General features: G+C 39.1%; 1 protein-coding gene across 2 annotated transcripts in view; it reads left to right on the top strand.

Annotated features, from left to right (window-relative positions):
• The window catches only part of aspscr1 (ASPSCR1 tether for SLC2A4, UBX domain containing), a 193,471-nt gene that overhangs the window by 104,715 nt on the left and 63,709 nt on the right, over positions 1-25,047 (top strand). For both annotated transcript variants that reach the window (XM_052033268.1, XM_052033269.1), the window contains exons 8-11: positions 11,155-11,223; positions 13,798-13,946; positions 20,254-20,335; positions 22,382-22,448. In XM_052033268.1, coding sequence (XP_051889228.1) covers positions 11,155-11,223; positions 13,798-13,946; positions 20,254-20,335; positions 22,382-22,448 — 367 coding nt within the window. The remainder of the gene's footprint in view (positions 1-11,154; positions 11,224-13,797; positions 13,947-20,253; positions 20,336-22,381; positions 22,449-25,047) is intronic.

Below are 25,047 nucleotides of genomic sequence, written 5' to 3'. Positions count from 1 at the left end.
AATAATGACGTTTTGCAGTCCTGCGTTAAACTGGTTTCAAACAGTATTACTGTTTAATTCAAACAAAATGAAGCAATTACCACAACCTTAAAAATATTCACAGGCAGATGGGAACAATCCTCTTGCTGAGTGGGCACGTCAGTTGCACATTATATGACAATCATTCACTAATAGCAGTGGAAGGGTTTACCATTTGTGAATGCATAACAGTGGTCATTTGCCTGATTAAATTGCTCAGATTGCATCATGTGGCCATACTATAATTTGTTTTTCCTGAGAGGCAAACTACTCAAAACGGGAAGCAAACTTTTTTGAGGAGGAGGTTAGAAGAGAAAAGGTCTTGGATGATCTGCAGTGAACCCTTTGTATATCTTTCTTTATTAAAATGTTACTTTGATTGTAATATAACTGTTGGCTGCATTCCAGTTCTTCCTTTGATCTTCCTGTAGAAATGCCATAATTGAGTTTATGATGTAAAAGAGCTTTACTGAAACCAAAACAAAAGGAGCAGTTTTTTTTTGGAAAAAGATGGTAACCGGAAGTTTTTTTAAAATAACAATGGATATGCAGTGTGTTCATTTTTAATTAGTAACAAATGTTATTGCTGTTTTTTCCCTTTTCCATTCTGCCCAGATTGTTGCATTAAGCAATGCTGGATGTGCAGTGAGGCGTCATTCCTCTGCACTCAATAATTCCAAATTCAGAAGAGAACACATGCAAGCACATTTTTGCTTCCCACACCAACCTTGTTTGCCCTAAATGGAGTTGCTAGAGTCTAGGCAGTTTTCTCTATGCATACGTGACTAAACTGGTGATATAGATATGTACAGTTCAAAGCACTACTGATACCTTGTGTTTAGAGGTAGTTGCTTAGTTCTCATTCCATTGGGAACCTAATCTCAGTTACGATACAGATTCCTCCTTGCTGGGGGAGCTGGGTGGGGAAGAAGAAATGATGACAAAGAATTTCTGGTCCTCTCATGTGCTACCTAGAGGTTACCTTGTTTTTTTGTTTGCAGAATTTGCTTACACAGCATCATTGCTGTTGGTATTCGGTCAGGGAAGAAAGGACTGAGAGGAGTTACAGTAATTAATAAACCTCCACAGTGATTTATTTTTCTTTCTCTTCCAGTTTATGCTCTGCATTCCAATAAAGTGGTAGTACATTACAAAACCTCTTTAATGGCATAAATACTTCATATGTTTAATAAGCTGCATTTCGTTCACCAACAGCTGGTAAAAATATAACATGAGGTCTGTTACATATCATCATTTCCTAAAGTTGGGTTTGGTCTATAGCCTGTGATCCGAATCACATTATCACATAGAACAACAAATGTTAGAAATACGCAGCAGGTCAGCTTGCATCTGTGGAGAGAGAAACAGAATTAATGTTTCAGGTTGATATCCTTTCATCTGGTCAGTCATAAACCTGAAATGTTAACTCTGATCTCTCCCCACTGATGCTGTTGGGCCTGAGTAATTCCAGCATTTGCTGCTTTTTATATCAGATTTCTAGAATTTGCAGGTTTTTGATTTTCAATTTATTACCTATCTGGTGCCCAGTACCTCATTTTTTTAATAAGATAATGTTTGTAAGTGAACCTAACTTTATCAATTTGTAAATTGACACATTCTCCTCTTCACTACCTCCCTCCCCCCTCCCCCTTCCCCATCTATGAACTAGCTCTAGACTACCTGGCTATACCGTTAATATGATGGAAGAGAAGATTATCACACTACACTTTGTAAAACAGAGAGGGAAATGTGGGTAACCAACCATAGAAGGAACCAATACAGATTACATTAATTGACTCTGCGTTGAGAGTAAAGAGGAGTGTGCTCCACACTCTTCAATTAATAGGAGTGGTAATAAACATTTGATTTCTATCTTTTTTAGTTCTGATGAAAGATTTTCAACCTGTAGTATTAATTCTATTTCTCCACAGATGCTGCCTGACTTGCTGAGTATTTCCAGCATCTTTTGTTATTATTTCAGATTTTGAGCACCTGCAGTTTTTGCTTTTCTATTTGCAAGAGTGTTATCTTACAAAGGGTAAGGTGGAAATATTTGGTTCCAAAAGGGGAAAATACCCAGCAAATGTCCTAAGAAAGAAGAGTTGAGGTTTTACAGAATAACTTTGTGATTTGGAAGATCCAAGTCGACAGGAGTGAGATTATTTAATCAAAGATGTAAAATTGATGAATAAGGTATTGAACCCATTGGTTTAAGATCAGTTCCCAACCAACTAAGAAGACCAAGGAAAAAAGTAACTATTGGGTTTGGTATTGATCACTAGTTCAAAATGAATAGAATAAAACACTTACAAAATAATTAGGAAGTGAGGTACAATCAGAAAGATCACATTGAGCAATTTTAACCAATTTAATGTAAACTATGGAGTTCAAGCAGATGCTCACCCTAGCTAGCAACAGTAAAACATGCTGAATTTCTGCCACTGTTTTAGGGTCCCAACAGATATTATGGATATGATTCAGATGAGATTTACGTCACCCTAGAATGACAGCATCTGTAACATTATTAACTTCTATGTTCCATGGATGAGCAACACCAACATATATTTTTAACTGAGCCAATTTTGGATGAACAAAAGAAAAGCTTAAAGAACTTGACTGGGACTTGAGACGTGATGGTAGGTATCTGCCATAGACCAACAATGCAGACTAAATAAATAATCTCCTGATTAAGTTAACAATAGAGTACAATGCACAGAGTACAATAAACGGAACAAATTCTGCCCTGCTTTTTTGGATAAAACAGAAAAAGATGTCTCAGAAGAATATAGCACGTCCATAAATATATTTAAAAAATGCCGTTAGAAGGCAATCAGGGAATGGAAGCAAGATACTATCCACACTTTTTTAAAAGGAAAGTCTTGCATCTGCCAGCACTTTCTGGCAACATTACATATTCCTGTATCTGCAATTAAAGTGGAAGTGATATATGTAACCTGTCATATTATTTACACCTCCCTCCAGTGTAAAAGCCACAAGATCACCATTTACAAAATACTAATTATGTAAACTGCTTCTATTGTAAATGCATCTATATGAATTTATAATAGCTATATAAAGGAAAGGGCAATGAATGGTCTTAAAATTGAAATTAAGTTATGTCTGTGCCCAGAACCAAATAGCGCTGGAAACTTTGCCTTTGTCCTTGTCTGAAGTCCACAGATGATCTTGATCCCATTCATCATGTGACAGGTGCTAAACTGCTAGCACTTTTTTTTTAACAGGTTATAAGTAGATCTTTAAGGGATTTAAGGCACTGCTTATCTTGATAATACATACATTACAATTTGCTGAAAGACAGGATACAGTTAATAGCAGGAAGGAGAGTTGGCCTGTGGAGATGTTCTCTTTGGAGAGTCCTGTGGACATGTGTTGGGACACCGAATACTTTCCATCTATCAGAATATCTTCTGCTTCATTTGGTAAATTTTGAAACGTTAAATTAGGTGGACAATGGTGTGATGTAACAGCCAAAGGATCAGAGAGAAATTAAACAAAATTTGCAAGTGGGCAAAATGTGACTGGTCAAATTCAGCAGTGGTATGTGTTGCCCATTGCAAGGCTGTTTGAAAATTCGTGAAATGAGAGGCTGAAAGTGATTCAACACCAGGTGTGTGCAGAGAATCAATTTATTGAGTAAACAGCATTGTATATTGTTGAAATGTAGACACAAGAGACTGCAGATGCTGGAAATTCTGAGCAACACGCAAAATGCTAGAGGAACTCAGCAGGTCAGGCAACATCTACAGAGGGAGTCGACGTTTCGGGTCAAGACCCTTTATCAAGACTGAATATATTGTCCTTCATCAGGACATGACATGTATATTGTCAAAATGATATAAAAATATATTTTTCAAAATTTATTTTTAATCAGTGCAGGTGTTACTTGTTCACATGCTACTTAAGAGAGGTGCATGTATTCACATAAGCTGAATAGTGCTTTTTTTTGGATGAAGGTGAGAGTTAAGGAGTAGGAACCATTATGCATACTTACTGACTTCAGAACTTCAAAGCCACATGTTCAGAGACCACAAACATTGCCCATGATAAATGAAACTATGGCTTCTTGTAACAATTAAGCATCAGCCCCTGTAAAGCATGTTTGACCCTTTGATATTTCTTGTCTTTATCAGTGACTGGGTGAATGTAATTGGAAGCAATTGCTTTGTTATTTATAGCATCATCTTTTGAGTATTAAACTCCTCGCCTTAAAGGCAATAACCTACTGCTGCAGACAAACGCATATTGGCAGTAGGTGAATAAATGGGCTGGCATTTTATTTATTGAGAAGACTATGCCCACTGATCTCTTTCCTGCAAGGGTGACTTTTCTAGCTTGAAGCAGTCATCATTTTGTTAGTGCCAGTTTATGTTTCTGCATAAAACATTCTGTGTTTTAACATTCCTCCAGGTCAAGAGGGGCAGTGTCACACAATGATTAATTATTATTGGTTTATTATTGTCACATGTACTGAGGTACAGTGAAAAACTTTGTTTTGCCTGTCATCCATACAGATCATTTCAACACCTCAGTACATCAAGGTAGTACAAGGGGAGAGCAATAACAGAATTCAGAATATATAGTGTTACAGAGAAAGTGTAGTGCAAGGCCAAGACAAGGTAGATTGTGAGGTCAAGAGTCCATCTTATCATATAAGAGGTCAGTTAAAAGTGATGCAATGTGGTAATTTCTATTTGAGCTGGATATTCTGGTATTGAAGCGATGCATTCAGGCATTTCTGTTCTTCTAAAAATAAAATCGGAATATTTAAAATTTGACTCATTAAGTCTATGTGTGTGACTTTGGTGTCCCTCATGCACATGACCAAAAATAAACATACTTCATTTGCTTTGCAAAGTATGGGAGCACCAGAATCTGTTAACTGTGCCAAATACATATGGTATAAATGTAAGGAGAACAATCTGAGATGACTGTTAAGCGTTTGTACACAAGTAAGTGTAATTTCAAGGCCAGGATATTCATGGTAGTCCCACACATCCATGGCTATGTTTAGCCACTGTGGTTTTAGTGCAGGTATGTGGGTGTTTCCCATTGGTATGCTTTAAATGTGTTCAGCTCATTATTAGTTTGTTAGAAGTTGGTGATTTATTGCAAATTTCCTTTATCGTAAGTGGATGGGAAGAATGCAGTTGAAAGATTCTACCTTCTTAGTTTTTCCGTGTTGAAGTAAAGGTCTAATGTAATTTTGACCAGTATATATTCATTATGCTTATAATCTGTCATCAACATGAAACCTAGATATTGACTTTTAAAAATTAAATATATTGACTCATTAATATCTTCCTGTAACCTGGTTGCACTCTAATTCCAAAACTGCTTAGATTCAACAATTCCCTTTTTGAGGTGAGTCATTTATTAGAATTAACATTTTCCCTATGTTTATTTTAATAATTAAACAAATTTTGATGCTCAGTTTCAGCACATTTTATCTTTATAAATTATTTCTGTTTTTTGGAAGCTAGCAGTAGCTTCTTTGATAAATTCAGAATTTGGCAAATGTTGGGACTTTGGATACTGCTTGTATTGGATGTGCTTTACATGTCTGACATTTTCTGTACTTCTGTCATCCCTTTTATCTAGTTTCCCAATTTTTTGATATATTGATTGGGTCAATGAAGACAGGTTGCAGCTGAAGAACTCTCTTCTTGTGGTGCATTGAGGCAATGTCTTTAACTTGTATTGGATTCTGAACTAGACATGCGATCTCTTTTATGATGGAAGCCTAAATGCCTAAAAGTGTAGTTTTGCTTGAGGGTGTCAAGCAAAATAGTTTACTTATTAATCTGGTGAAGTTTTGTGTTCCTAAATATTATTTTTGAACTACCAAAATGCTACTAAAACTCATAATATAACTATACATTCAGTCCATCTTTGTTTATCAGGAAAAGCCCTAACATTTCTCCAATACCCACATCCATTGTTTATTAAATAACTCTGGTTTTCACCTCCATTCCTCTAGCTGAGGAGTTTAGGGACTTTGTCTCCCCAGTGCTATAGAATCCAGTCCTCTGGGAACTTTGTCAGATTTGGGACAGGTGAAGCTTCCCTTCATTCCAAATGTGATCCTTTGGCATTTTGGGATCTTTGGAAGGGGATGCTCATATCAGGAATTGCCTCATTTTGACTTTCCAGGTACTGAAGGTTGTCAGGATGAGTTGGGCATACATGTCTACTTAACTGCAGCTGGATTCCATCTTGGTGTCCTGTCCTGAACTTCTGTTTAAAAAAAATGCATTCATGTAGGATCTTTATAAGTAGATAAATATATTTAAGTGCTTCAGAGCAGTAGGGATTTGACTCTGAGCTGTATGGACACACCCTAAAATTATTAATTAGATTACTGCAAAATAGTGCTATCTTTGAAATAAGCTGGTTCTCGTAACTTCCTTCTAAAGCCCACATGAGCTCTTTTATATGTCTGCAGGGGTGTGAAGTTTAAAATGAAATGAACCCATTCTTGCATCAAATAGTCCCAAAGTTAGGAGTAGAGTTGAAAAAAACTATGATACTGGAGGAACTCAGCAGGCCAGGCAGCATCTGTGGAGAAAAGCAGGCGGTCAATGTTTCAGGTCAGGACCCTTCTTCAGGACTGAAGAGGGGAAGCCCAATATATAGGAGGGAAAAGCAGAGCAGTGATAGGTGGACAAAAGAGGGGAGGCAGGGTGGGCACAAGGTGGTGATAGGTAGATGAAGGTAAGAGGTAGTGATAAGCAGGTGCGGGGGAGGAAGGGAGAGCAGATCCACTGGGGGATGGGTCAAAAGGTAAGGAGGAAAATAGGGGGCTAGGGAAGGGAAGAAAAGAAGAGGCATGGTGGGTGTGGAGGGGGTGGGGGTTACTTAAAGTGGGAGAATTCAATGTTCATGCTGTTAGGCTGCAAGGTTCCAAGATGGAAAATGAGGTGCTGTTCCTCCAGTTTGCGCTTGGAATTCTCCTGTCAGTGGAGGAGGCTGAAGACTGATATGATTCTGAACAGCACCTCATTTTCCGTCAGATATGTCAGTCCTCAGCCTCCTCCACTGCCGGGAGAATTGTAAGCGCAAACTGGAGGAACAGCACCACATTTTCCGTCTTGGAACGTTGCAGCCTAACAGCATGAACATTGAATTCTCCCACTTTAGCTAACCCCCTCCACACCCACTAAATAGTGAGCGAATTCAGAAGTCGGAGGTGCAGAGAGATTTGGGAGACCTAGTGCAGGATTCCCTGAAAGTTAACTTGCAGGTTGAGTTAGTATTAAGGAAGGCAAATGCAATGTTAGCATTCATTTCGACTGGACTAGAATATAAAAGCAAGAATGTAATGCTGAGGCTTTATAAGGCGTACCTTTAGACAGAAATGGGGAAGAATTTCTTTAGCCAGAGGGTGGTGAATCTGTGGAATTCATTGCCACAGACGGCAGTGGAGGCCAAGTCATTGGGTATATTTAAAGCGGAGGTTGATAGGTTCTTGATTAGTAAGGGCGTCAAAGGTTACAGGGAGAAGGCAGAAGAATGGGGTTGAGAGGGAAAAATAAATCAGCCATGATTGAATGGCGGAGCAGACTCGATGGGCCAAATGGCCTAATTCTGCTCCTGTGTTTTATGGCCTTAATGTCATTGTAGAGCTTTCTGCAGTATTCATCAAAATTCATAATTTTCCTGCAGTGCTGCGACTCTGTTGGATTGTCCTTGCTTTGTTCCACTCTTTCCCATCAGTACACAGCTTCTCCAGCAATGATTTCCCTTCCCAGTTTGGACATTCTCAAAGAGTCCATGCCCTTTTTACTTCCTATATGTATGCTGCCTGCTGACAACGTTATCCGCAGGCATGCGGTCAGCTTCCAAATCTATGTTGGTAACTTTCGGGCTCCACCTCTGAACCTTCCACCCAGAGCTACCAGATTGCTGGTCTGATATCCAGTCTTATATAAACTGCACCTTAACGTTGTGAAGTATTGACTCTAGCCCCCTCCCTCGAGAGTTTAGGTTAACGATGGCTTCATTTTATGTTTGGTATTCTAAACTGTGCTCCTACCCTTCCTCACAAGATTTGAAGCTGATTTATAAATAGTGTACCAGCTTTACCACACTAGAGCTACATTTTCATCTAATTGTAGAGAAAAGTGAATTGGACATGGTTTCTAAGCATTCCAAGTTTATGCTCTTAATTTATTTCATGGATTGAATTTGGAAGATAAATATATGTATATATAGGCTCCACCATGATCAGAATTCAGTGAGGTTTACTTAATTAGTAAGTTGAGCTCTGTCCTTTTATTATAGAAACCAACCCAAAGTAATCAGATGAAAGTTCCCTTTATTATTGTGAAAGTGAAATATATTTGTACAATCTGGTCGCTATACCACAGCAAGGCATTGGAATCAGTGTGGGAGAGGGCTACTGAACTGGATCCTAGATTAAGCTCTCCAAGCCAGGAGGCACTGGGACTTGTAGACCAAAAAGTATTTAAGAGTTAAAGTCTCTAAGGGGAAATGATCGACTCCAAAAATATTTGAGATTCCTGCAGAAAATTTAGCGTTGGGATCATTGATTTCAGCTTGGCAGACAGAAGTTGCATTAACTCGGAGAAGATTCACACATGCAGAATAGGCTTTTCAGGGCAGACTGAGGATGCAGATGGCATGGAAGATTTAAAGGGAATTTGAGAAGAGATGAAGAGTGTTGGTGATTGAGAGGTATTAATTTTGTGATGAGCCAACATGTTTTAGTCCTGTACTTCTCTGTATAAGTGAGGAGTAAATGCATAACATAATCAAACTCTTGTCTGTTAATTGTGGCTTTTTTGTAGTTCAGAGAATGGAATTGCATCAAAACTGGTAGCTTTATAAATGAATTTGGGAATGACAATATCCAGGCAAGATAACAAAGCAAGTAACATATCGAATAGTATGCCATGATGTATAGCCAAAGCAGCATAATAAGATAAGATAAGATCTTTATTAGTCACATGTATATCGAAACACACGGTGAAATGCATCTTTTGTGTAGAGTGTTCTGGGGCAGCCCACAAGTGTCGCCACGCTTCCGGCCCCAACATAGCTTGCCCACAACTTCCTAACCCATACGTCTTTGGAATGTGGGAGGAAACCGGAGTACCCTGAGGAAACCCACACAGACACGGGGAGAACGTACAAACTCCTTACAGACAGCAGCCGGAATTGAACCCGGGTCTCTGGCGCTGTAAAGCGTTATGCTAACCGCTATGCCAGTCCACTGCTAAGACTTGTCACTAAACTGGTCAAATCACATTTAGAGGGCTATGTTCAGTTTTAGTCATCATGTCACAAAGAGGTAAAGGTGGTAACAGATGAAGATAGACATGTTGGAATTGTATTACTTAAAGTGTGAGCAAGAGAATAGTTGCTTTGTGGATTCCATGTAGGTTATGTTTATTCTTGTACTGACACAAAAGACTGCAGATGCTGGTATCTGGAGCAATGAACATTCTACTAGTGGAACTCAACAGGTCGGACAGCATTTGTGGGGGGGAAAGGAATTGGACCCTTAGCCCTGATGCAGGGTTTTATCTTCCTGTAACCGATTCTCTCTCACATGGCCATCAATTCCCCTCCTCCTTCCCCTACTACCCTACCACACTGCCCTTACCCCATCCAGGTTCTCCTGCCACCAACCTACGCTGGGACCCATTTACAGTTGCCAATTTACCTAGCAGCATATCTTTGAGATGTAGGAGGGAACCAGAGCATTATGGGGAAACCCACACAGTCACAGGGAGAATATAAAAATTCAGACAGCACCTGAGGTCAGAATTAAACATGGGTTGCTGGAGCTTTGTGGCAGCAGGACTAACCACGACACCACTGTGCTGTGCACCTACAGGCTCTCCTCCAAGTTACACACCCTCCAGACTTAGAAATATATTGCCATTCTTTCATTAATGGTTGATCTCAATCCTGAAGCTCCACAGCTGACAGCACTGCCAGTGTACGTTCATCAAAAAGGCTGCAGTGGTTTAAAATGTTGGTTCACCACCACCTTTTCAAGGGCAGTTAAGAATTAGCAATGAGTTCTAACCTTGCTAGCAACAAATGACTATAGTTCTCAACTGTTGCTTTTCTCTGCTGTGGGTAACAATATTTCCTTCACTGAGATTTGATTTATTGAGATTTTTCTTCCGTTCCTTGTGGATGTTTGGAAACCTTTTTTAAAGCCTGGGTATGTAATGCATTGACCTCAAGCCCCTTGTGTGCACCATCTTTTATTTTAAAGCAGGCCACCTTTTACTTTAAAAAGCACTAAATCACTGTGATCCAAATTCAGTTTTAAAAAAAAGATAAAAATAGCTGGAATTTTGTGAAATATGAAAGTGTCCTTAAAGTTTTGGAACATTCTAATGTAATCTTCAATTAGTACATTTTAGATTATATCATTTTGGCAGATTTGTGTTATTCATTTTCAAGAATATAACACATTTATTTAAAGTTTCCTGGCAGTTAGGTTTTTCATGAGGGAAAGGTGGGTTTGTGGCTGCATGAGATTTATGAATGGGGCTTGCTGGAATTGTACCACAGACTCTGCACCAAGTTCATATAACATCCATACATTTGTGCAAATGTCATCCCTGGCCCAACCCATCCCTCAAGACCTTCATTAATGTCTGAAAGAAATGATGCACTTTTAAAGTCTTGTGACTCTTTAGCTTCAGCTCCATTGTCCTCCCCTGAAGAGTTCATTCAAGATCTTGTTACTAGTAACCGGGCTCATTCAGTTGTGGTTTCTGAGCACCAGTAATTATTTTTTGTCTATAAAAAGAATTATATTGATGGTCCTAGTTATGATGGCTCTTCTAAATATACTACAAGGAAGACACTGGCTTGTTTTGAGGAGGCACAAGAATTATGGGACTGGTATGTTTAGGAGAGCTGTTGAATGCAGACACACCTTACTCATTTAAAAAAAACTATAATTAAGCTGATTTTAACCCACTGTACTATAATCTACTGTGCTAAATTTCCCCTTAGAGATGCACCACCCTAGCTTGTTTATCTTTTCAAATTTAACTTCTAACACATGTCCAAATAATGAATGCAGGTAATGCTGATTATTCTGTAATCTCTTCTTTCATTTTTTTATAGAGCCCAGATGATATTCGGCCACTGAAGTTGGAGGGCTCTGGTGCATGCACAACAAGAGAATACTTAAAGGTAGATACTGCTTGGTTTGCATGGTATGCAGCATCTTCAAGTTCAGTTTATAGCATTGTGGTATGGTAGTCCAAATATCAGACAAAAGAGCATGAGATACAGCAGTAGGCCCATCTGTCCTTTGAGCCTGCTCTGCCATTCAGTAGGAGCATGGTTGGTCCAGTATTGACCTCAACACCACTTTTCCATTCTCTGTCCCCATATCCCTTTACTACCGAATGGTTTTAATATCTGACTCCACCAAATTTTATAATTAGTCTTCACTAAAGATTCATAAACCTTTTAGAGAAGGAATTCCTCCTCATCTCTGAATGAAATGGGTGGCTGCATATTCTGAAACTTTGCTCCCAGTTTCTAGATGGCCCTACTAGAGGAGCATCTTCTCAGCTTCCACCTTATCCATCCCCCTCAAAACTAATTAGGGTATATTGAGGGGATTAATTCCAAATCAGGATCCAGTTTTGATTAAGTTTTATTTGGTATGTGTCAAGCTCAATTCTGTTTAGATTTGAGATTTGGCTCAATGAAGTGGAGAGTTTATTTATCTATGAATTTACTAATTGATTTAAATTCTTTGAATTTGCCCCTCTAATTCAAAAATATAACCTTGCATCTCTTGAAAGTGCTGGACTTGTGATGTGCTTCAAAACAGGCTGCCCTTGGTGTAATTGCAGAAGGCTTGACAAGTTGCAATAATAACTGGGCAACCAACATACTTGACACTCTTCAATCATACCATTGATTCTATTTGTTTTTAATAGCTATATTTAGAACAGTGCAAGGAAAAATCATTCTGATCATTTGTCAGGTGAGACCTAGTCAGACTATCTGTGATGAGGCCATGTTGATAGAATTTTACCTGCGCATGCTGAGACAGATTAATGCATCTGCTTTAAAACGATAATTAAAATATGCCTATCCACTAATTGATATATGATATTTTTAAGTATTCATAAAAGCTGTGACAATTTTTGATTGTGCTTGAGACATTACATCGAACATTACTTGACAACTGGAAATGTGAACTTAGATGGCCAGACAAGTTTGTTAGTGGAACTTTCCCTGTGCCTTTTTGAAAGTAAATTTAATGAGTAATATCATCTTCTTGTGAAAATATGTTATTTATTCCATTGAATTCCAACAAACAAAGCAGTCTGTAACTTAAATAGTGAAAATTGTGTAAAAATAATGGAAATATGAAATAAAAACAGAAAATAATGGGAGTGCTCAGCAGCAACATACAAAGTGCTGGAGGAACTCAGTGGGTCAGGCAGCATCTATGGAGAGAAATGGGCAGTTAATGTCTTGAGTCGAATCCCTTCATCTGGACTGGAAAGAAAGAGGGGAGGTAGCCAGTATAAAAAGGTGAAGGGGTGGAGCAAGAACAGGCAGGTGACAGGTGGATCCGGGTGAGAGGGGCGATAGGCAGATACTTAGGGGTAGGGGTACTCAGCAGGTCAGGCAGCATCTCTGAGGAGAGAAAGAATTAAAATTTCATGTTGAAGACCCTTCCTCAGTATTGGTGTATTTACTTCAGCATTCTAAGTAACAAATCCAAAAACGAGTTTTGTGAACTACGTGGTTAATAATGCAGTGTATGTAGGTTGGCGTGACATTATTACCCTGGGTGTTTGATTTTTCTTTTATTATGTTATTGCTCTTGCAACATTTAATTAGAATACCACAAAGTTGAAAGAGTTGAATGCTAACGCTTAATATAGTTATTTTGAAGTATTCTGACATCACTCCTTTATTTTAGTAATTTCAGTGTGAATTTTCAAATTACATTTGCTGACTGAAGGATTCTTTTTCCTATTTGGAAATGTAAACGTTGCTTTGCAAGTGAAAGAAAAGTAGGTATAACTTCAGATGCTGGAAATTTGAAACAAAAGCAATAGTTGTTTTAAAGTTGGAAGGAACGTCAAGTAGTGTAAAAGAAATCAAGGGTGAACATTTGAAGTGTATCAACATTTGATTGTTTTCTTACCAAATGCACTTGGATTTACTTAGCATCTTTTATAATCTTAATGGTCAAAGCACATCAGAACCCATGAATAAATATTGAAGAAAAATCACTTGTAACATGGGAAATAGTGTAGTATGGACACAGCATGTAATCCTACTTCTGGTGGTGTTGTATGTGGAACAAATATTGGATAAGATTAGGAGAATTCTACTCCTCATCACCCACCTTGGCACAGACAATACTTGGGTTTAATATCTCTTGGGAAATGGATTGACTCCCCTCTCCCTCAATATTGCACTGAAATATCGACCCAGATCATGTGCCCAGCTTTCTGGAGTTCGAGTTGGGCTTGGGTTTGTGACTCTGAGAGTGCTATCTTTGATCTAAAGGTGATACATTGGTTAAGTCGCAGTTCTTTGACTGCAAGTAGTTTTTTAAAAAAGCGAAGTCATGGCAGCCAGTCCAATTCTTATGTAAATTAATAACATCTATACCTATTTCCTCTGCTGAGCCTGTGGGCAGATATCATTTCCCTTCCACCATTGTAGCTAGGATTTCACCCAATAAAGCTGTTGATGTGCCAACAACTTATTTCTTTTCCTTTCAAGCCTGTTGACAGAGAGGCACTTGTTTATCATTTGGATATGAAAAGCCACCATACACAAGAGGGACCTGATTTTGAAGAACTACCTGATGAATTCTTTCAAGTTACGGTCGATGATGTTAGAAAACGGTTTGCTCAACTAAAAAGTGAAAGGTAATCTTTTCTTTGCTTACCTAATATTTTATCACTGTTGTGTAGGCAAAGCAACTGTACCTTGTGTAAAAAATAAAAACCCCTTCAGATCATGTCCCTCAGATGTTCACCCAATGAGGAAGAAATCACAATAGTGAACCTATGAAAGTTCCACCTTCTATGCTTAATTCATTTCTGGTGTCAAAAGGACAATATCTTCATTGGAAAACAAAAATGAGATCAACCCACACTTCGCAACAGTGACTGCGGTTTTATTATATAAGTAATATTATCATGCTTGCCTTCAGAAGGGTGTTTGCCCTCAACTTGTGATGACTGCCAGTAAATAATACAAACAATGTCTGCTGCTGGATTTTAGTCTCAGTTGTTATTATGAGGTTAATTTTGCAAATTCCCCGAGGTTGGAAAATATCCCAGCCAGCCTGAAGTTGTAAACAGAACTTTACATTAATTACATGTAAGGGAATCTCATGAATATCTGCATTCTGTTGTGCTATGTAAATGGGGAAGATTAAACAGGAAGAGAACCACAAGAGAGTTAGTGAATAGTACTTGTTACAGGGCAGTGATTTTTAAGAATGTTTATTGAGTTTAATATATAAGAAACAGAAGCAGAAGTAGACCAAAAATCCCCTTTAGCCTTCTGTGTTCCCTTATTCTCCAAAAGTTCATCAACCTTAGCCTTGAATATACTCAATTGCTGAGCACCCACTGTATTTTGAGACAGAGAATTCCAAAGATTTACAATCCTAAATGGCTGACTTCTTACCATGAGCCCTTGTTTGTGGACTATTCAGGCTGAGGAGACAGTAAATTGACTTCAGTCCCATAAATCCCTTTTAGAATGTTCTATGTCTCAGTGACATTACTCCTCATTCCTCTAAATTCCTGTGAGTATAGTCAATCTTTTTCTGTCTGCTCTCGAAGGACAATCTTCTCCTCCTCTGAATCAATTTGCTAGTTATACCCAAGGGAACGTCTAAACATCTGATGAACAAAAGTTGCTAATTTATTGTATTCATTTTTACTATTGTGATTCCAAATATAAATACTGTATGATTTGGAAGGTAATATTTTGATGGAAGAGGAGTGAGCAACCATTTTTAATATCTATTCCCAAATTTTCTTTAGTCCATTCTTTTAACCATCTTTGAATTGTAGATGATGGAAATCCACTATGTTTTTGAGTGAAAAGATTGTTTTCTTAGCTACCTATAATTTCCATCCTCATTGCTGTCCCTGTGGTGCACAATCTTGGGTCAAATTCACTTCATTGTACAGAGTTTTCGGATTGAAATATGTAAGAGTTGGGGGAGGCTGAGGTTTCAGGATATTCTAAACCCTGGAGTTTCATGTTGCTTTATGGATCCCTTCAAAAAGCATCTCTTGAAGGAAAATTCAAAGGATTAACGTGCATAAATGTAGTTTACAACATCTATCAACTATAAGTTATTACAATTACAAAATCTCACACCCCGCATAATTTTTCTGATAAAAGGTCATTGACCTGAAATGTTAACTCTGTTTCTCTCACCACAGATGCTGCCTGATCTGTTGAGTATTACAGCTTTTTCTGTTTTTGCTGTTGTTATTTTTCTTCCAATGCAGCAGGCCGTTGTGTTTGATTTTTCTTAATTTCAGAGAGTGTAGCGGTTGCTACCGCGAAATAAAACAAGACGCTAGTCGAAGGATTGTCAAACAAGAACTGGTTTATTTTCCTGCCTTGCGCGGGCCTTTGAAGGGAGACTGTTCCCGCCCAATGCAACCGGCAATGACGTAAGTACTACGTCATCAAGTCTTTCCCGCGTGCGGGTTCTCCCTGTCGCTCGGGAAAGACAAGGCCCGCCACCATCTTGGGCCTCATCGCTCTGACGCTGCTCGACCCGACTGCCGAGCCGGTTTGCCTGACCGGACGGTGAGTCACTACAAGAGCGTATTTTTATTTTATCCCCATACACTGCCCTTGTACTTTTTCATGTTTTCCCTCCAATTTGGGGAACAGAATACACGTCATTCACTGTTTTAGAATGGCTCAAAGTGCTTCAGAGCCATTTGAGTACTTCTGAAGTTCGGTCATTGCTGAACATGGTGAAAGCATCAGCTAGTTAGTGCATAGCTGGTCCACTGTTGTGATTAATGACCAGTTAATGGGCCAGATCACACAAGTCTCTTGCAGGACACCCACAGTTGCACAGAACATATGTGGTCAGGTGGCTCTCAGTGAGTCATAGAGTTATACCGCATGGAAATAGGGTCTTCAGCCTAACTTGTCCATGCCCACCAAGCTGTCTTCCTCAGCTCATCCCATTTGCCTGCATTTAGTCTATATCCCTCTAAACTGTTCTTAGCCATTAACCTATCCAAATGTCTTTTAAACGTTGTAATTGTACCCACCTCTACCACTTCCTTTGGCAGCTCGTTCCATATACTTACCTCTCTCTATGTGGAAAAAGTTGCCTCCCAGATTCCCTTTAAATCTTTCCTCCCTCGCCTTAAACCTATACCTTTTAGTTTTAGACTCCTCTGCCCTGGGGAAGAAAAGATCTGTGACAATCTATCTTATCTATACCCCGCTTGATTTTATAAACCTCTATAAAGTCACCCCTTGGCCTCCTTCGCTCAAGGGAAAATAGTCCCACCTATCCACTCTCTCTTCGTAACTCAAGCCCTGCAATCCCAGCAACGTCCTTGAGAACTTTTTCTGCACCAGCATAATCGCATCCTCCCTATAGTATGGTGACTGAAAACAACACACAATATTCCAAGTGTGGTATGACCAAAATCTTGTACAGCTGTAACATGACATCCCAACTCTTGTACTCAGTGCCTGTCTGATGAAGGCAAGCGTATTGTACACCACCTTCACTACCATGTCTACCTGTGTCACCACTTCCAGGGAACTATGTATCTTTATCCCTTGGTCTCTCTGTTCTATAACACTCTCCAGGGTCCTGTCAATCACTTTGTATGTTCTTCCCTGGCTTAACTTCCCAAAATGCTTCACTTTGCACTTTTCCTAGTTAAATTCTATCTGCTATTCTTTGACCCACTTTCCTAGTTGATCTAGATCCCATTGTAGCCTAAGACAATCTTCTTCACTATCCAGCACCACCAATTTTGGTGTCATCTGCAAACTTTCTAATCGTGCCACCAATGTTCTCAAACGACAGTGGACCCAGCACCAATCTCTGCGGCACATCACTAGTCACAGGTCTCCAATCTGAAAAACAACCATCCACTACCACCCTCTGTCTCCTTCCATCAAGCCAATTTTGTGTCCAGTTGGCTAGCTCACTCTGGATCCCATGCGATCTAACCTTCTAAACAAGCCGGCCATGTGGGATCTTGTCAAAAGTCTTGCTAAAGGCCATGTAGACAACGTTTACTGCCCTGCTCTTGTCAGTCCTCTTGGTCATCTCTTCAAAAATCTCATTCAAATTCGTGAGACATGTATTTCCCATGCATAAAGCCATCCTGATTCTCCCTAATCAGTCCTTGCCTTTCCAAGTGCTGATAGATCCTATTTTAAATTAAATTAAATTTTATTTACAGCGTGGTAACAGGCCCTTCCGGCCCAACGAGTCTGCGCCGCCCATTTTAAACCCAAATTAACCTACCCGTACATCTTTGCAATGTGGGAGGAAACCGGAGTACCCGGAGGAAACCCACGCAGACACGGGAGAACGTACAAACTCCTTACAGACAGCGACGGGAATCGAACCCCGATCGCTGGCGTTGTAATAGCATCGTGCTAACCTATTCCCAGAATCCCTCCAGTAGCTTTCCCACCACTGAAGATAGGCTCAATGGCCTGCAATTCCCTAGCTTATCCTTGTAGTCTTTCTTAAATAAAGGCACAGCATTAGCCATCCTCCGGTCTTCCAGTACCAAAATCTCTGCCAGGGCCCCTGCAATTTCATCCCTACCTTCCCACACATCCTGGATACACTTGGTCAGGCCCAGGGGATTTTTCTGCCTTCATGCACCTCAACAACACCAACATGATTTTGTAATGTCGATATGTTTCAGGACATCACTGTTTTCTTTCCCAAATTCCCTTGCTCCCATGACCTGCTGGCATCACAACTGGAGCTATTGAGAGAGGTGGAGCAAACTGCAGGGGGTGGAAGTTAGGGCTCCACCCGTAGATGGCCTTCTTACAGCTTGTGCTAAATATCTCTGATCTGAGACATATAAAACAAGTTATAAAATGTAATTAAACTTTGAAAAGTTCACTTAAAGACATTCAACTTTGTATGAGTTAATTCAAAACATTAATTTTAATTAAAGATAAATGAATGTGGTTGTGCTAGTTGTTCCATCTATGTGCTAATTCCAGGCATGGAGTGAGAAGTCAGATGCGCCAGCATCTTACCTCCAATACACTCCATACTCAGCGCTGTAGTATGCATATATGGAAATGTGTAAGATATAGACAAATGTCCTGCAGCTAACTATTGGTTTTCTCCAGAACCATTGGCTAATTGTCAGTGTGATCCAACCCACTGAGTTTTAACAATCTTGTGTGAAGGATGAACATTTCTGTCACCAAGTACTGCCAAGCACCAAGATTATGGATTGTACATATGGTTTCCAATCAGAATTGGACAGGGTAGCAAGGAGGCAGATGATGTGAGATTGACTGAAGCAGCTCACAGAGAAGGCAGGAGCAAGCAATTCCTGTCCCAGCTGTAATTGATGTAAAACCGGACAGCAGAAAATACAGAACTCCAAACAATGTGAGGACCCCAAACACCATTCCCTCTCCTTGCCCACCAAACACATACAGCTCATTACCAGTGGAAACAATCCTTCAGACAATACTGACCAATCTTTACATCTACAAGTCTCCATGAATTGTAGTCTGTCACGCTCCAGCACAAATCTGAATTATTCGTGTTAGTCTTGACTGAGTTGTGGTGTAGCACTCTTGCTTCTGAATTAGGTGGTTTAGTGGGTTCAAATCCCACTCCGGAAATGCCTCCTTGTTGCACTGTCAGTGATCACTGTCAGACGAGGGGTTGTCTGCCCTCTGAGGTGGCACCATTTAGAAGAGGAGTACTGACAGTTTCCCTGGTATCCTGGCAATCGTTTATCTTTCAAAAGAAGCAAAATTTCCAGTAATTTTCCTATGGTTCCCAGCAGTTCAGTTAGATACTCACCTGTGTAGTATGCCAAGGTTTGCTTTTATAATTTGAACCTTTTGATTAGTTCCAAATAATAACTCATTCTGAGTATCAGTGATTGATATGTAAATGTCCTGAACTTCTCAGTTATATCTGTAATTCACTCCAAGGAATCTCTGGTTCTATTATATGCCTTGCTTTAAAGTGCTGTAATATTTAGAGCAGTTCTAAATTGTGTCAAAGATTAGATGTGAAAAGGAACTCAGCTTTGATGATTATGATTGATTGCGTGCTCCACTGAAAAGATTATGTCTGGCATCCCAATATTTGAACAGCATGACATTATCTTAATGACCTATAAAGAGAAATTTATTTTTGACACGAGGTGGTATTACTTAGAGGAATGCTTCAAGTTAACTTTACAATTGTATTCATCAATGGTACAAAGACTGATCTTGGGGCTCAATCAGACAGTTTTACAATTTGAATGAGTGCTTTTGTGTTGTTTAAATGTTGAAAAAATTGTATCTGTACCATTTTAATCTTGCTTTCTGTCAGCATTTGGATGGAAGACAAGCCACAAATACTGAGTTTATGCACTCCAGACTTAGATCTGAAAAAATCTGTCCCATTGTATAAATTGCAGTCATGCATTAGGTCCTTCCTCATAAACCCATGTAGTTCGATGCTAAATAGGACAGAGAAGAAGCCCAGGTCTGAACTGTTCATTCAGTTTTGATAACCTCAGTAGATGAAAGGAGAGATCAAATGCATTACTTTCAGTAGTCATATCCAGAATCTATTGTTTCATCATTGCAATATTTTCAACACATAACAGAGATTAAAGCCACTTCTTAGCTTGAGATGCTGGTCCCAGACTATTGATTGAGGTAGATGTATGATCTCTGAATGAGCATATGATATCTTTTATTTATATGAATACATTCAAGTTGACGTTACTATTTTGAATTAATTTTCTGCTGTGTGCATAGCTGTATCTCAAAAACAGAAATTCCTTTTGTTTCTCCAACTGCTTATTTATAAAAGATACATAGATGGAACCAGACTGGCCTGTTTAAATCACCTTTTTATGCCACCCGAACCTAGCAAGGGACATTAGAGAGTGATAAGTAAAAATGTGGTACTTTTTAATAAGACTTTCATTGTTTCCACTTGCTTAGGCAGTTATATGAAGAGACTCCATTGATGACAAAATCTATGAGAGAATCTCAAATGAAGGAAAAGATGGAACACTATCCTAAGGTTGGTGAATGTCCTGTTTCCTGAAGGATAGTAGTATCTCATATCAGTAAATAACTACCATTAATTGAGAGTCAGTTTTTAAAAGGGAGTTAATGTTGATTTTGTCAGCTGCAGCCACACCCCATAAATGAATGAAAAACTTTGTAGAATATCATTAGAATGAAGCAATCCATATTCTAATTACCTTTCAGTGTAAAATCATATTACAGCCATTCTTTCATTCTTCTAGTGGTAATCTACACTCCTTGCAGTTGCTATTTACCAGTAGAAATAAAATTTCATTCCTTTCTCTCCCAGTGGAATACTTGTTTTCATGCTAGTAACTTGAATTCCTGATGGCAGATCCCAAAGGAGAATATTTTGCATTTAATTGCGGCACAATAACCTCCCTAGCACAATCTAAAGAGCTTTTCAACCAATGGACAGTTTTGTGAAACTGCACTTCCTCCTCGTCCCATGTTATTCTATTAGGAAACCTTACCAAGTATGTTGCAATATATACTTCTTGACACCTTTTAGTCCAGATTACATAACCAGATGCAGAATACATAAGGAAATATTTGCAGCAATGCCCATTCTACCTCACTTTATCTTGTCTTACAGTTAGATTTTCTTCTCTGTCGAAGTTGAAGAAAATATTTATGAAGTGCCTTTGCTATTTCTTTCAAGTACAGTATGACCCCTTCAACTTTTAAGTAATCCCATCTTTTTTGGACTATCTCATTAGTTTTGCCCTTAACAAAAGCTTTCGTTTCTCTCAGCCACTTTGCTTTATCAGTATTTAAGATCCTGGAAGAAACAAATAACATGGACTTATCCAAGTTCAATATAAGTATTTAAATGGTAATAATGACAATTTTATCCTGTTACCAAATAGATGAATGGAGTATATTCTGTCAAAGGTAATTATATAATGAAGTTTAAAATGCACTAAACCAAACATCTGGTTAAAAATGGAGTTGTTGGTTCTATGTTTAAGCATGGCCATACACGATCCAGTCTGTTTGATATTATGGGGAATGTTCACTGTGGAATGCTTTAGGCCAGATTGAAATGGTATCGGTTGTAATGTTCCATTGATACTCCAGATCCTTTGCTAAATTACTTTGAAGTTTTCTGCTGAAGGTTGTGGATAAGCCACTGCGACTAATCATATTTGGAAAACATGTTTAATCCTTAACAAAAAAAAATGACAGTAGTTAAATAATTTGATAAAATTAAATAATTTCAGGAAAAGAATTTATGTAAAGTTGCAAATGGTCATGAGTGTAGATGATGTTTCAAACATTGCATGCAAACCAAAATTGATTTTTGTTAAAAGTTTAAAGATTGGCAATATTAGAGTATCGTTACACCAGGAGTCACCCACGTTTGTGTGTGGATAAAAGACGTCAAATCGTGAATCGTTAATGTATGGAGAAAGGGAGAAGGTTATCTTTCTGCAAAGTGCATGTTTAAGCAAACTTATTACAACAGTATTTTCTTACACTCTTTGCTGTTTCTCAATCACTAAATACACAAAAAATACCTACAGTATATGTGTTCCTCTTTGTAATTTCCTTATTTTTTTAAGGATCACTGTCTTACAACATATATTTCCTTAATATTTTCCCTCACTACTCTGTTCTAGTCTGTGTGACTTTGAAGGCACACATTGGCCATCATATAGGGTTAGAAAAGTAAGCAGGAGTTGCATTGTCTTTGTCCTGTCTGTTTGACATGAAGTGGTGTACAACTTTGAAATGTTTCCTTTGTCAGCCTAGTTCAGAACACTGCTCTCAATCAGGTTGGGGTTCTTCCCCGATTGAAAGCAGGACCACACTTTGATCATTGCTTTGAATAAAATGACAAATCTGAATTGCATTCGCTCATTCACATATAAAGGATTTCAGGGGAGTACCTCAAATACTTGAAAATATAAAGATAGTGATTTGGATCAAAAGCTTACAGAAATATGCCACAGTATTGCTCAAATATTTTTTCTTTCATGTGGCTTAATAAATCATTTTTACTTTGATTTCATTTTTTTAATCTTTGAATTAATAGGTTGTTCTGAGAGTGCAGTTCCCTGACAGACACGTCTTACAAGGTTTCTTCAGACCTCTCGAAACAGGTGAATTATTTATTATGCTTTGTTCTAGTTTGGTTAAGATGCATACCCATTTTGGTCAATTCTGCATGTGGAAAAGGAAGTTTAATCTGCCATCTTCTGTTTCACATCACAAGGCACAGACATGTGCTAGGTCCATGAATGGAAAAATTTGTGCCACATTCAAGACACTTCATTCCTTGGCCTTTCAGCTTCAGATCCACATCAAATCTGGTTCCTCACTTCATATCCAGAGTTCTGTTTGTTTGTTTATTCATTCATAGGATATGGACATCGCTGACAGTGTTAATTGTCCATCCCCATTTGCCTCTGAACTAAGTACAGTGAACAATTCTCCTATAAACCTGTACATCTTTGGGATATGGGATGAAACCGGAGCACCCAGAGAGAACCTGCAAACTCCATGCAGAGAGCCACCTGAGGTTTGGATTACAGCGCCAGCGATCGGGGTTCATTTCCCGTCACTGTCTGTAAGGAGTTTGTACGTTCTCCCGTGTCTGCGTGGGTTTCCTCCGGGCGCTCTGGTTTCCTCCCACGTTGCAAAGACGTACGGGTAGGTTAATTTGGGTTTAAAATGGGCAGCATGGACTCATTGGGCCGGAAGGGCCTGTTACCACGCTGCAAATAAAATTTAAAAAAAACAATTCTACTAGCCACACCATTGCACATTGCATTTCCTCAGTCTTTACCTTTATCTGCCTGGTAATCTCTTCCCATGACAACTTGGAATAGAGTATTTGTTTCAGGATTCTGATGTCTGGCATGAAAAACAATGTGGTTTGTCTAGCGTAACTAACTGTAACTAAGGCCTCAATGCTGGGGATGTTGGCCTGTAAGAGGACACTGATTGTCAGGACACTGGAACGCAGGAGAATGAGGGGAGATCTTATAGAGGTATACAAAATTATGAGGGGTATAGATAGGGTGAATATATGCAGGCTTTTCCCCCCCAAGGTTGGGAGAGACTGGAACTAGAGAACATAAGTTTAGGGCAAAAGGTGAAATATTTAAGGGGAATCTGAGGGGAAACTTCTTCACTCAGAGGGTGGTGCGAATGTGGAACAAGCTGCCAGCGGAAGTGGTAGATGTGGGTTCAATTGTAACATTTAAAAGAAGTTTGGATAGGTACATGGATGGGAGGGGTTTGAAGGGATATGGTCTGGGTGCAGGTAGATGGGACTAGGCAGCAGATCAGGCAACATGGATTAGATGGGCCGAAGATCAGGCAACATGGATTAGATGGGCCGAAGGGCCTGTTTCTGTGCTGTAGTACTCTATGACTCTGTAATGTTGGTTCACTTATTCTTCCATTGAATTTGGAAAGTTTTGCAGAGACAACATTGGTGGCATCTTCAAGTGAGTTGAGATGCCACTTGTATGTCTCAGAAGCATAAAGGAGGACATGGAACACTGCTGCCCAGCAGACCATGAGCTTTGTGCCTGCTCTGAGAACTTAATCGTCAAATACCATTTTCCTCAATTGTTGAAAGTCTCTGCTGGCACATTAAAGATGACAGTGAATTTCATCACTCATGTCTGCCTTCACTGAGAGTTGTTTCCCAAGATGTGGGAAGTGGTCTACATTTTCCAGGGTCTCTCCAAGAACCATGCAACTGTTACTGAGGCCAGTTTTTACTTAAATTCCAGACTTCATTAACTGTTTGAATTTTAATTTCCCCATCTGTCACAAGGGAATTCAATCTCCTGTTTCTGGAACAGTGTCTAGAACTCTGTTTGCTTGTCCAATTCTCTTAAGCATTTTGCTGTCGTACCCCTGATTCTGCACTTCAAGTAATGGGCCCAAGCCCCTGACACTCAGGACTTTCACGAAGATCTTTGGCTCAGGATCACCTGAACAGTTAGAACCAGATTGCCCCATTGCTCAACGTTGCTCTTTTAGCCACTTGCAACTTGGGGGAAAATCCTGAATTGGGCCTTTGTCGACATTCAGGCAAGGTGAACTGACCCACCCCAAATGCAAGTAAGATAGCAAATAAAATTGAAACATTATCTTGATTAAAGCTTCTCACATTAAGGTGGAGGAATATCCAAAATCCTTAGTACTTTTTAATGAAGTAGTGATGCAGTGAACCCAAGCTGCTTTCTTTTAAAGTATAAGCGAGAGTGGTGGAAGTACTCAGCAGGTTAAGTAAGATCCGTGGAGAGAAAAACAGTGTTAATTCATCAGGTCCATGATCTTTTGCCAGAATTCATCAACAATATTTCTCTCTCCACAGCTCCTACCTGATCTGGCGAGTACTTTGTGCTTCTATGTCGGACTTCTAAACCTGCAGTATATTGCTTTGTATTACTAATCTGTAAACAACGCTAAGGCTGCTTTTCTTTGCTTTGTGCCAACCAGTTTTTGCTGATTTGAAAACCATACTTATATCTGTGTTACAAATATAAAACCTCAGCCATTCATAGAGATGTCATCACTCTGATACGAATCCTTAACTCAGTCCAAAGACTGAAAATGCTGTTCATCTGTGCTTATCCTCTTGTGCTTTGTCTCTTGAAACTGGTAAAAAAAAACAGCATTTCTAAAACTGCTCTGTTCTGCCAACTTTAAAAATATGGCTATAACAAGAAGTTTTAAAAG

This window comes from Pristis pectinata, chromosome 18 (genome assembly GCF_009764475.1).
Source record: "Pristis pectinata isolate sPriPec2 chromosome 18, sPriPec2.1.pri, whole genome shotgun sequence".
NCBI classification, from domain to species: Eukaryota; Metazoa; Chordata; class Chondrichthyes; order Rhinopristiformes; family Pristidae; genus Pristis; species Pristis pectinata.
This window is presented reverse-complemented; position numbering and strand designations above follow the sequence as displayed.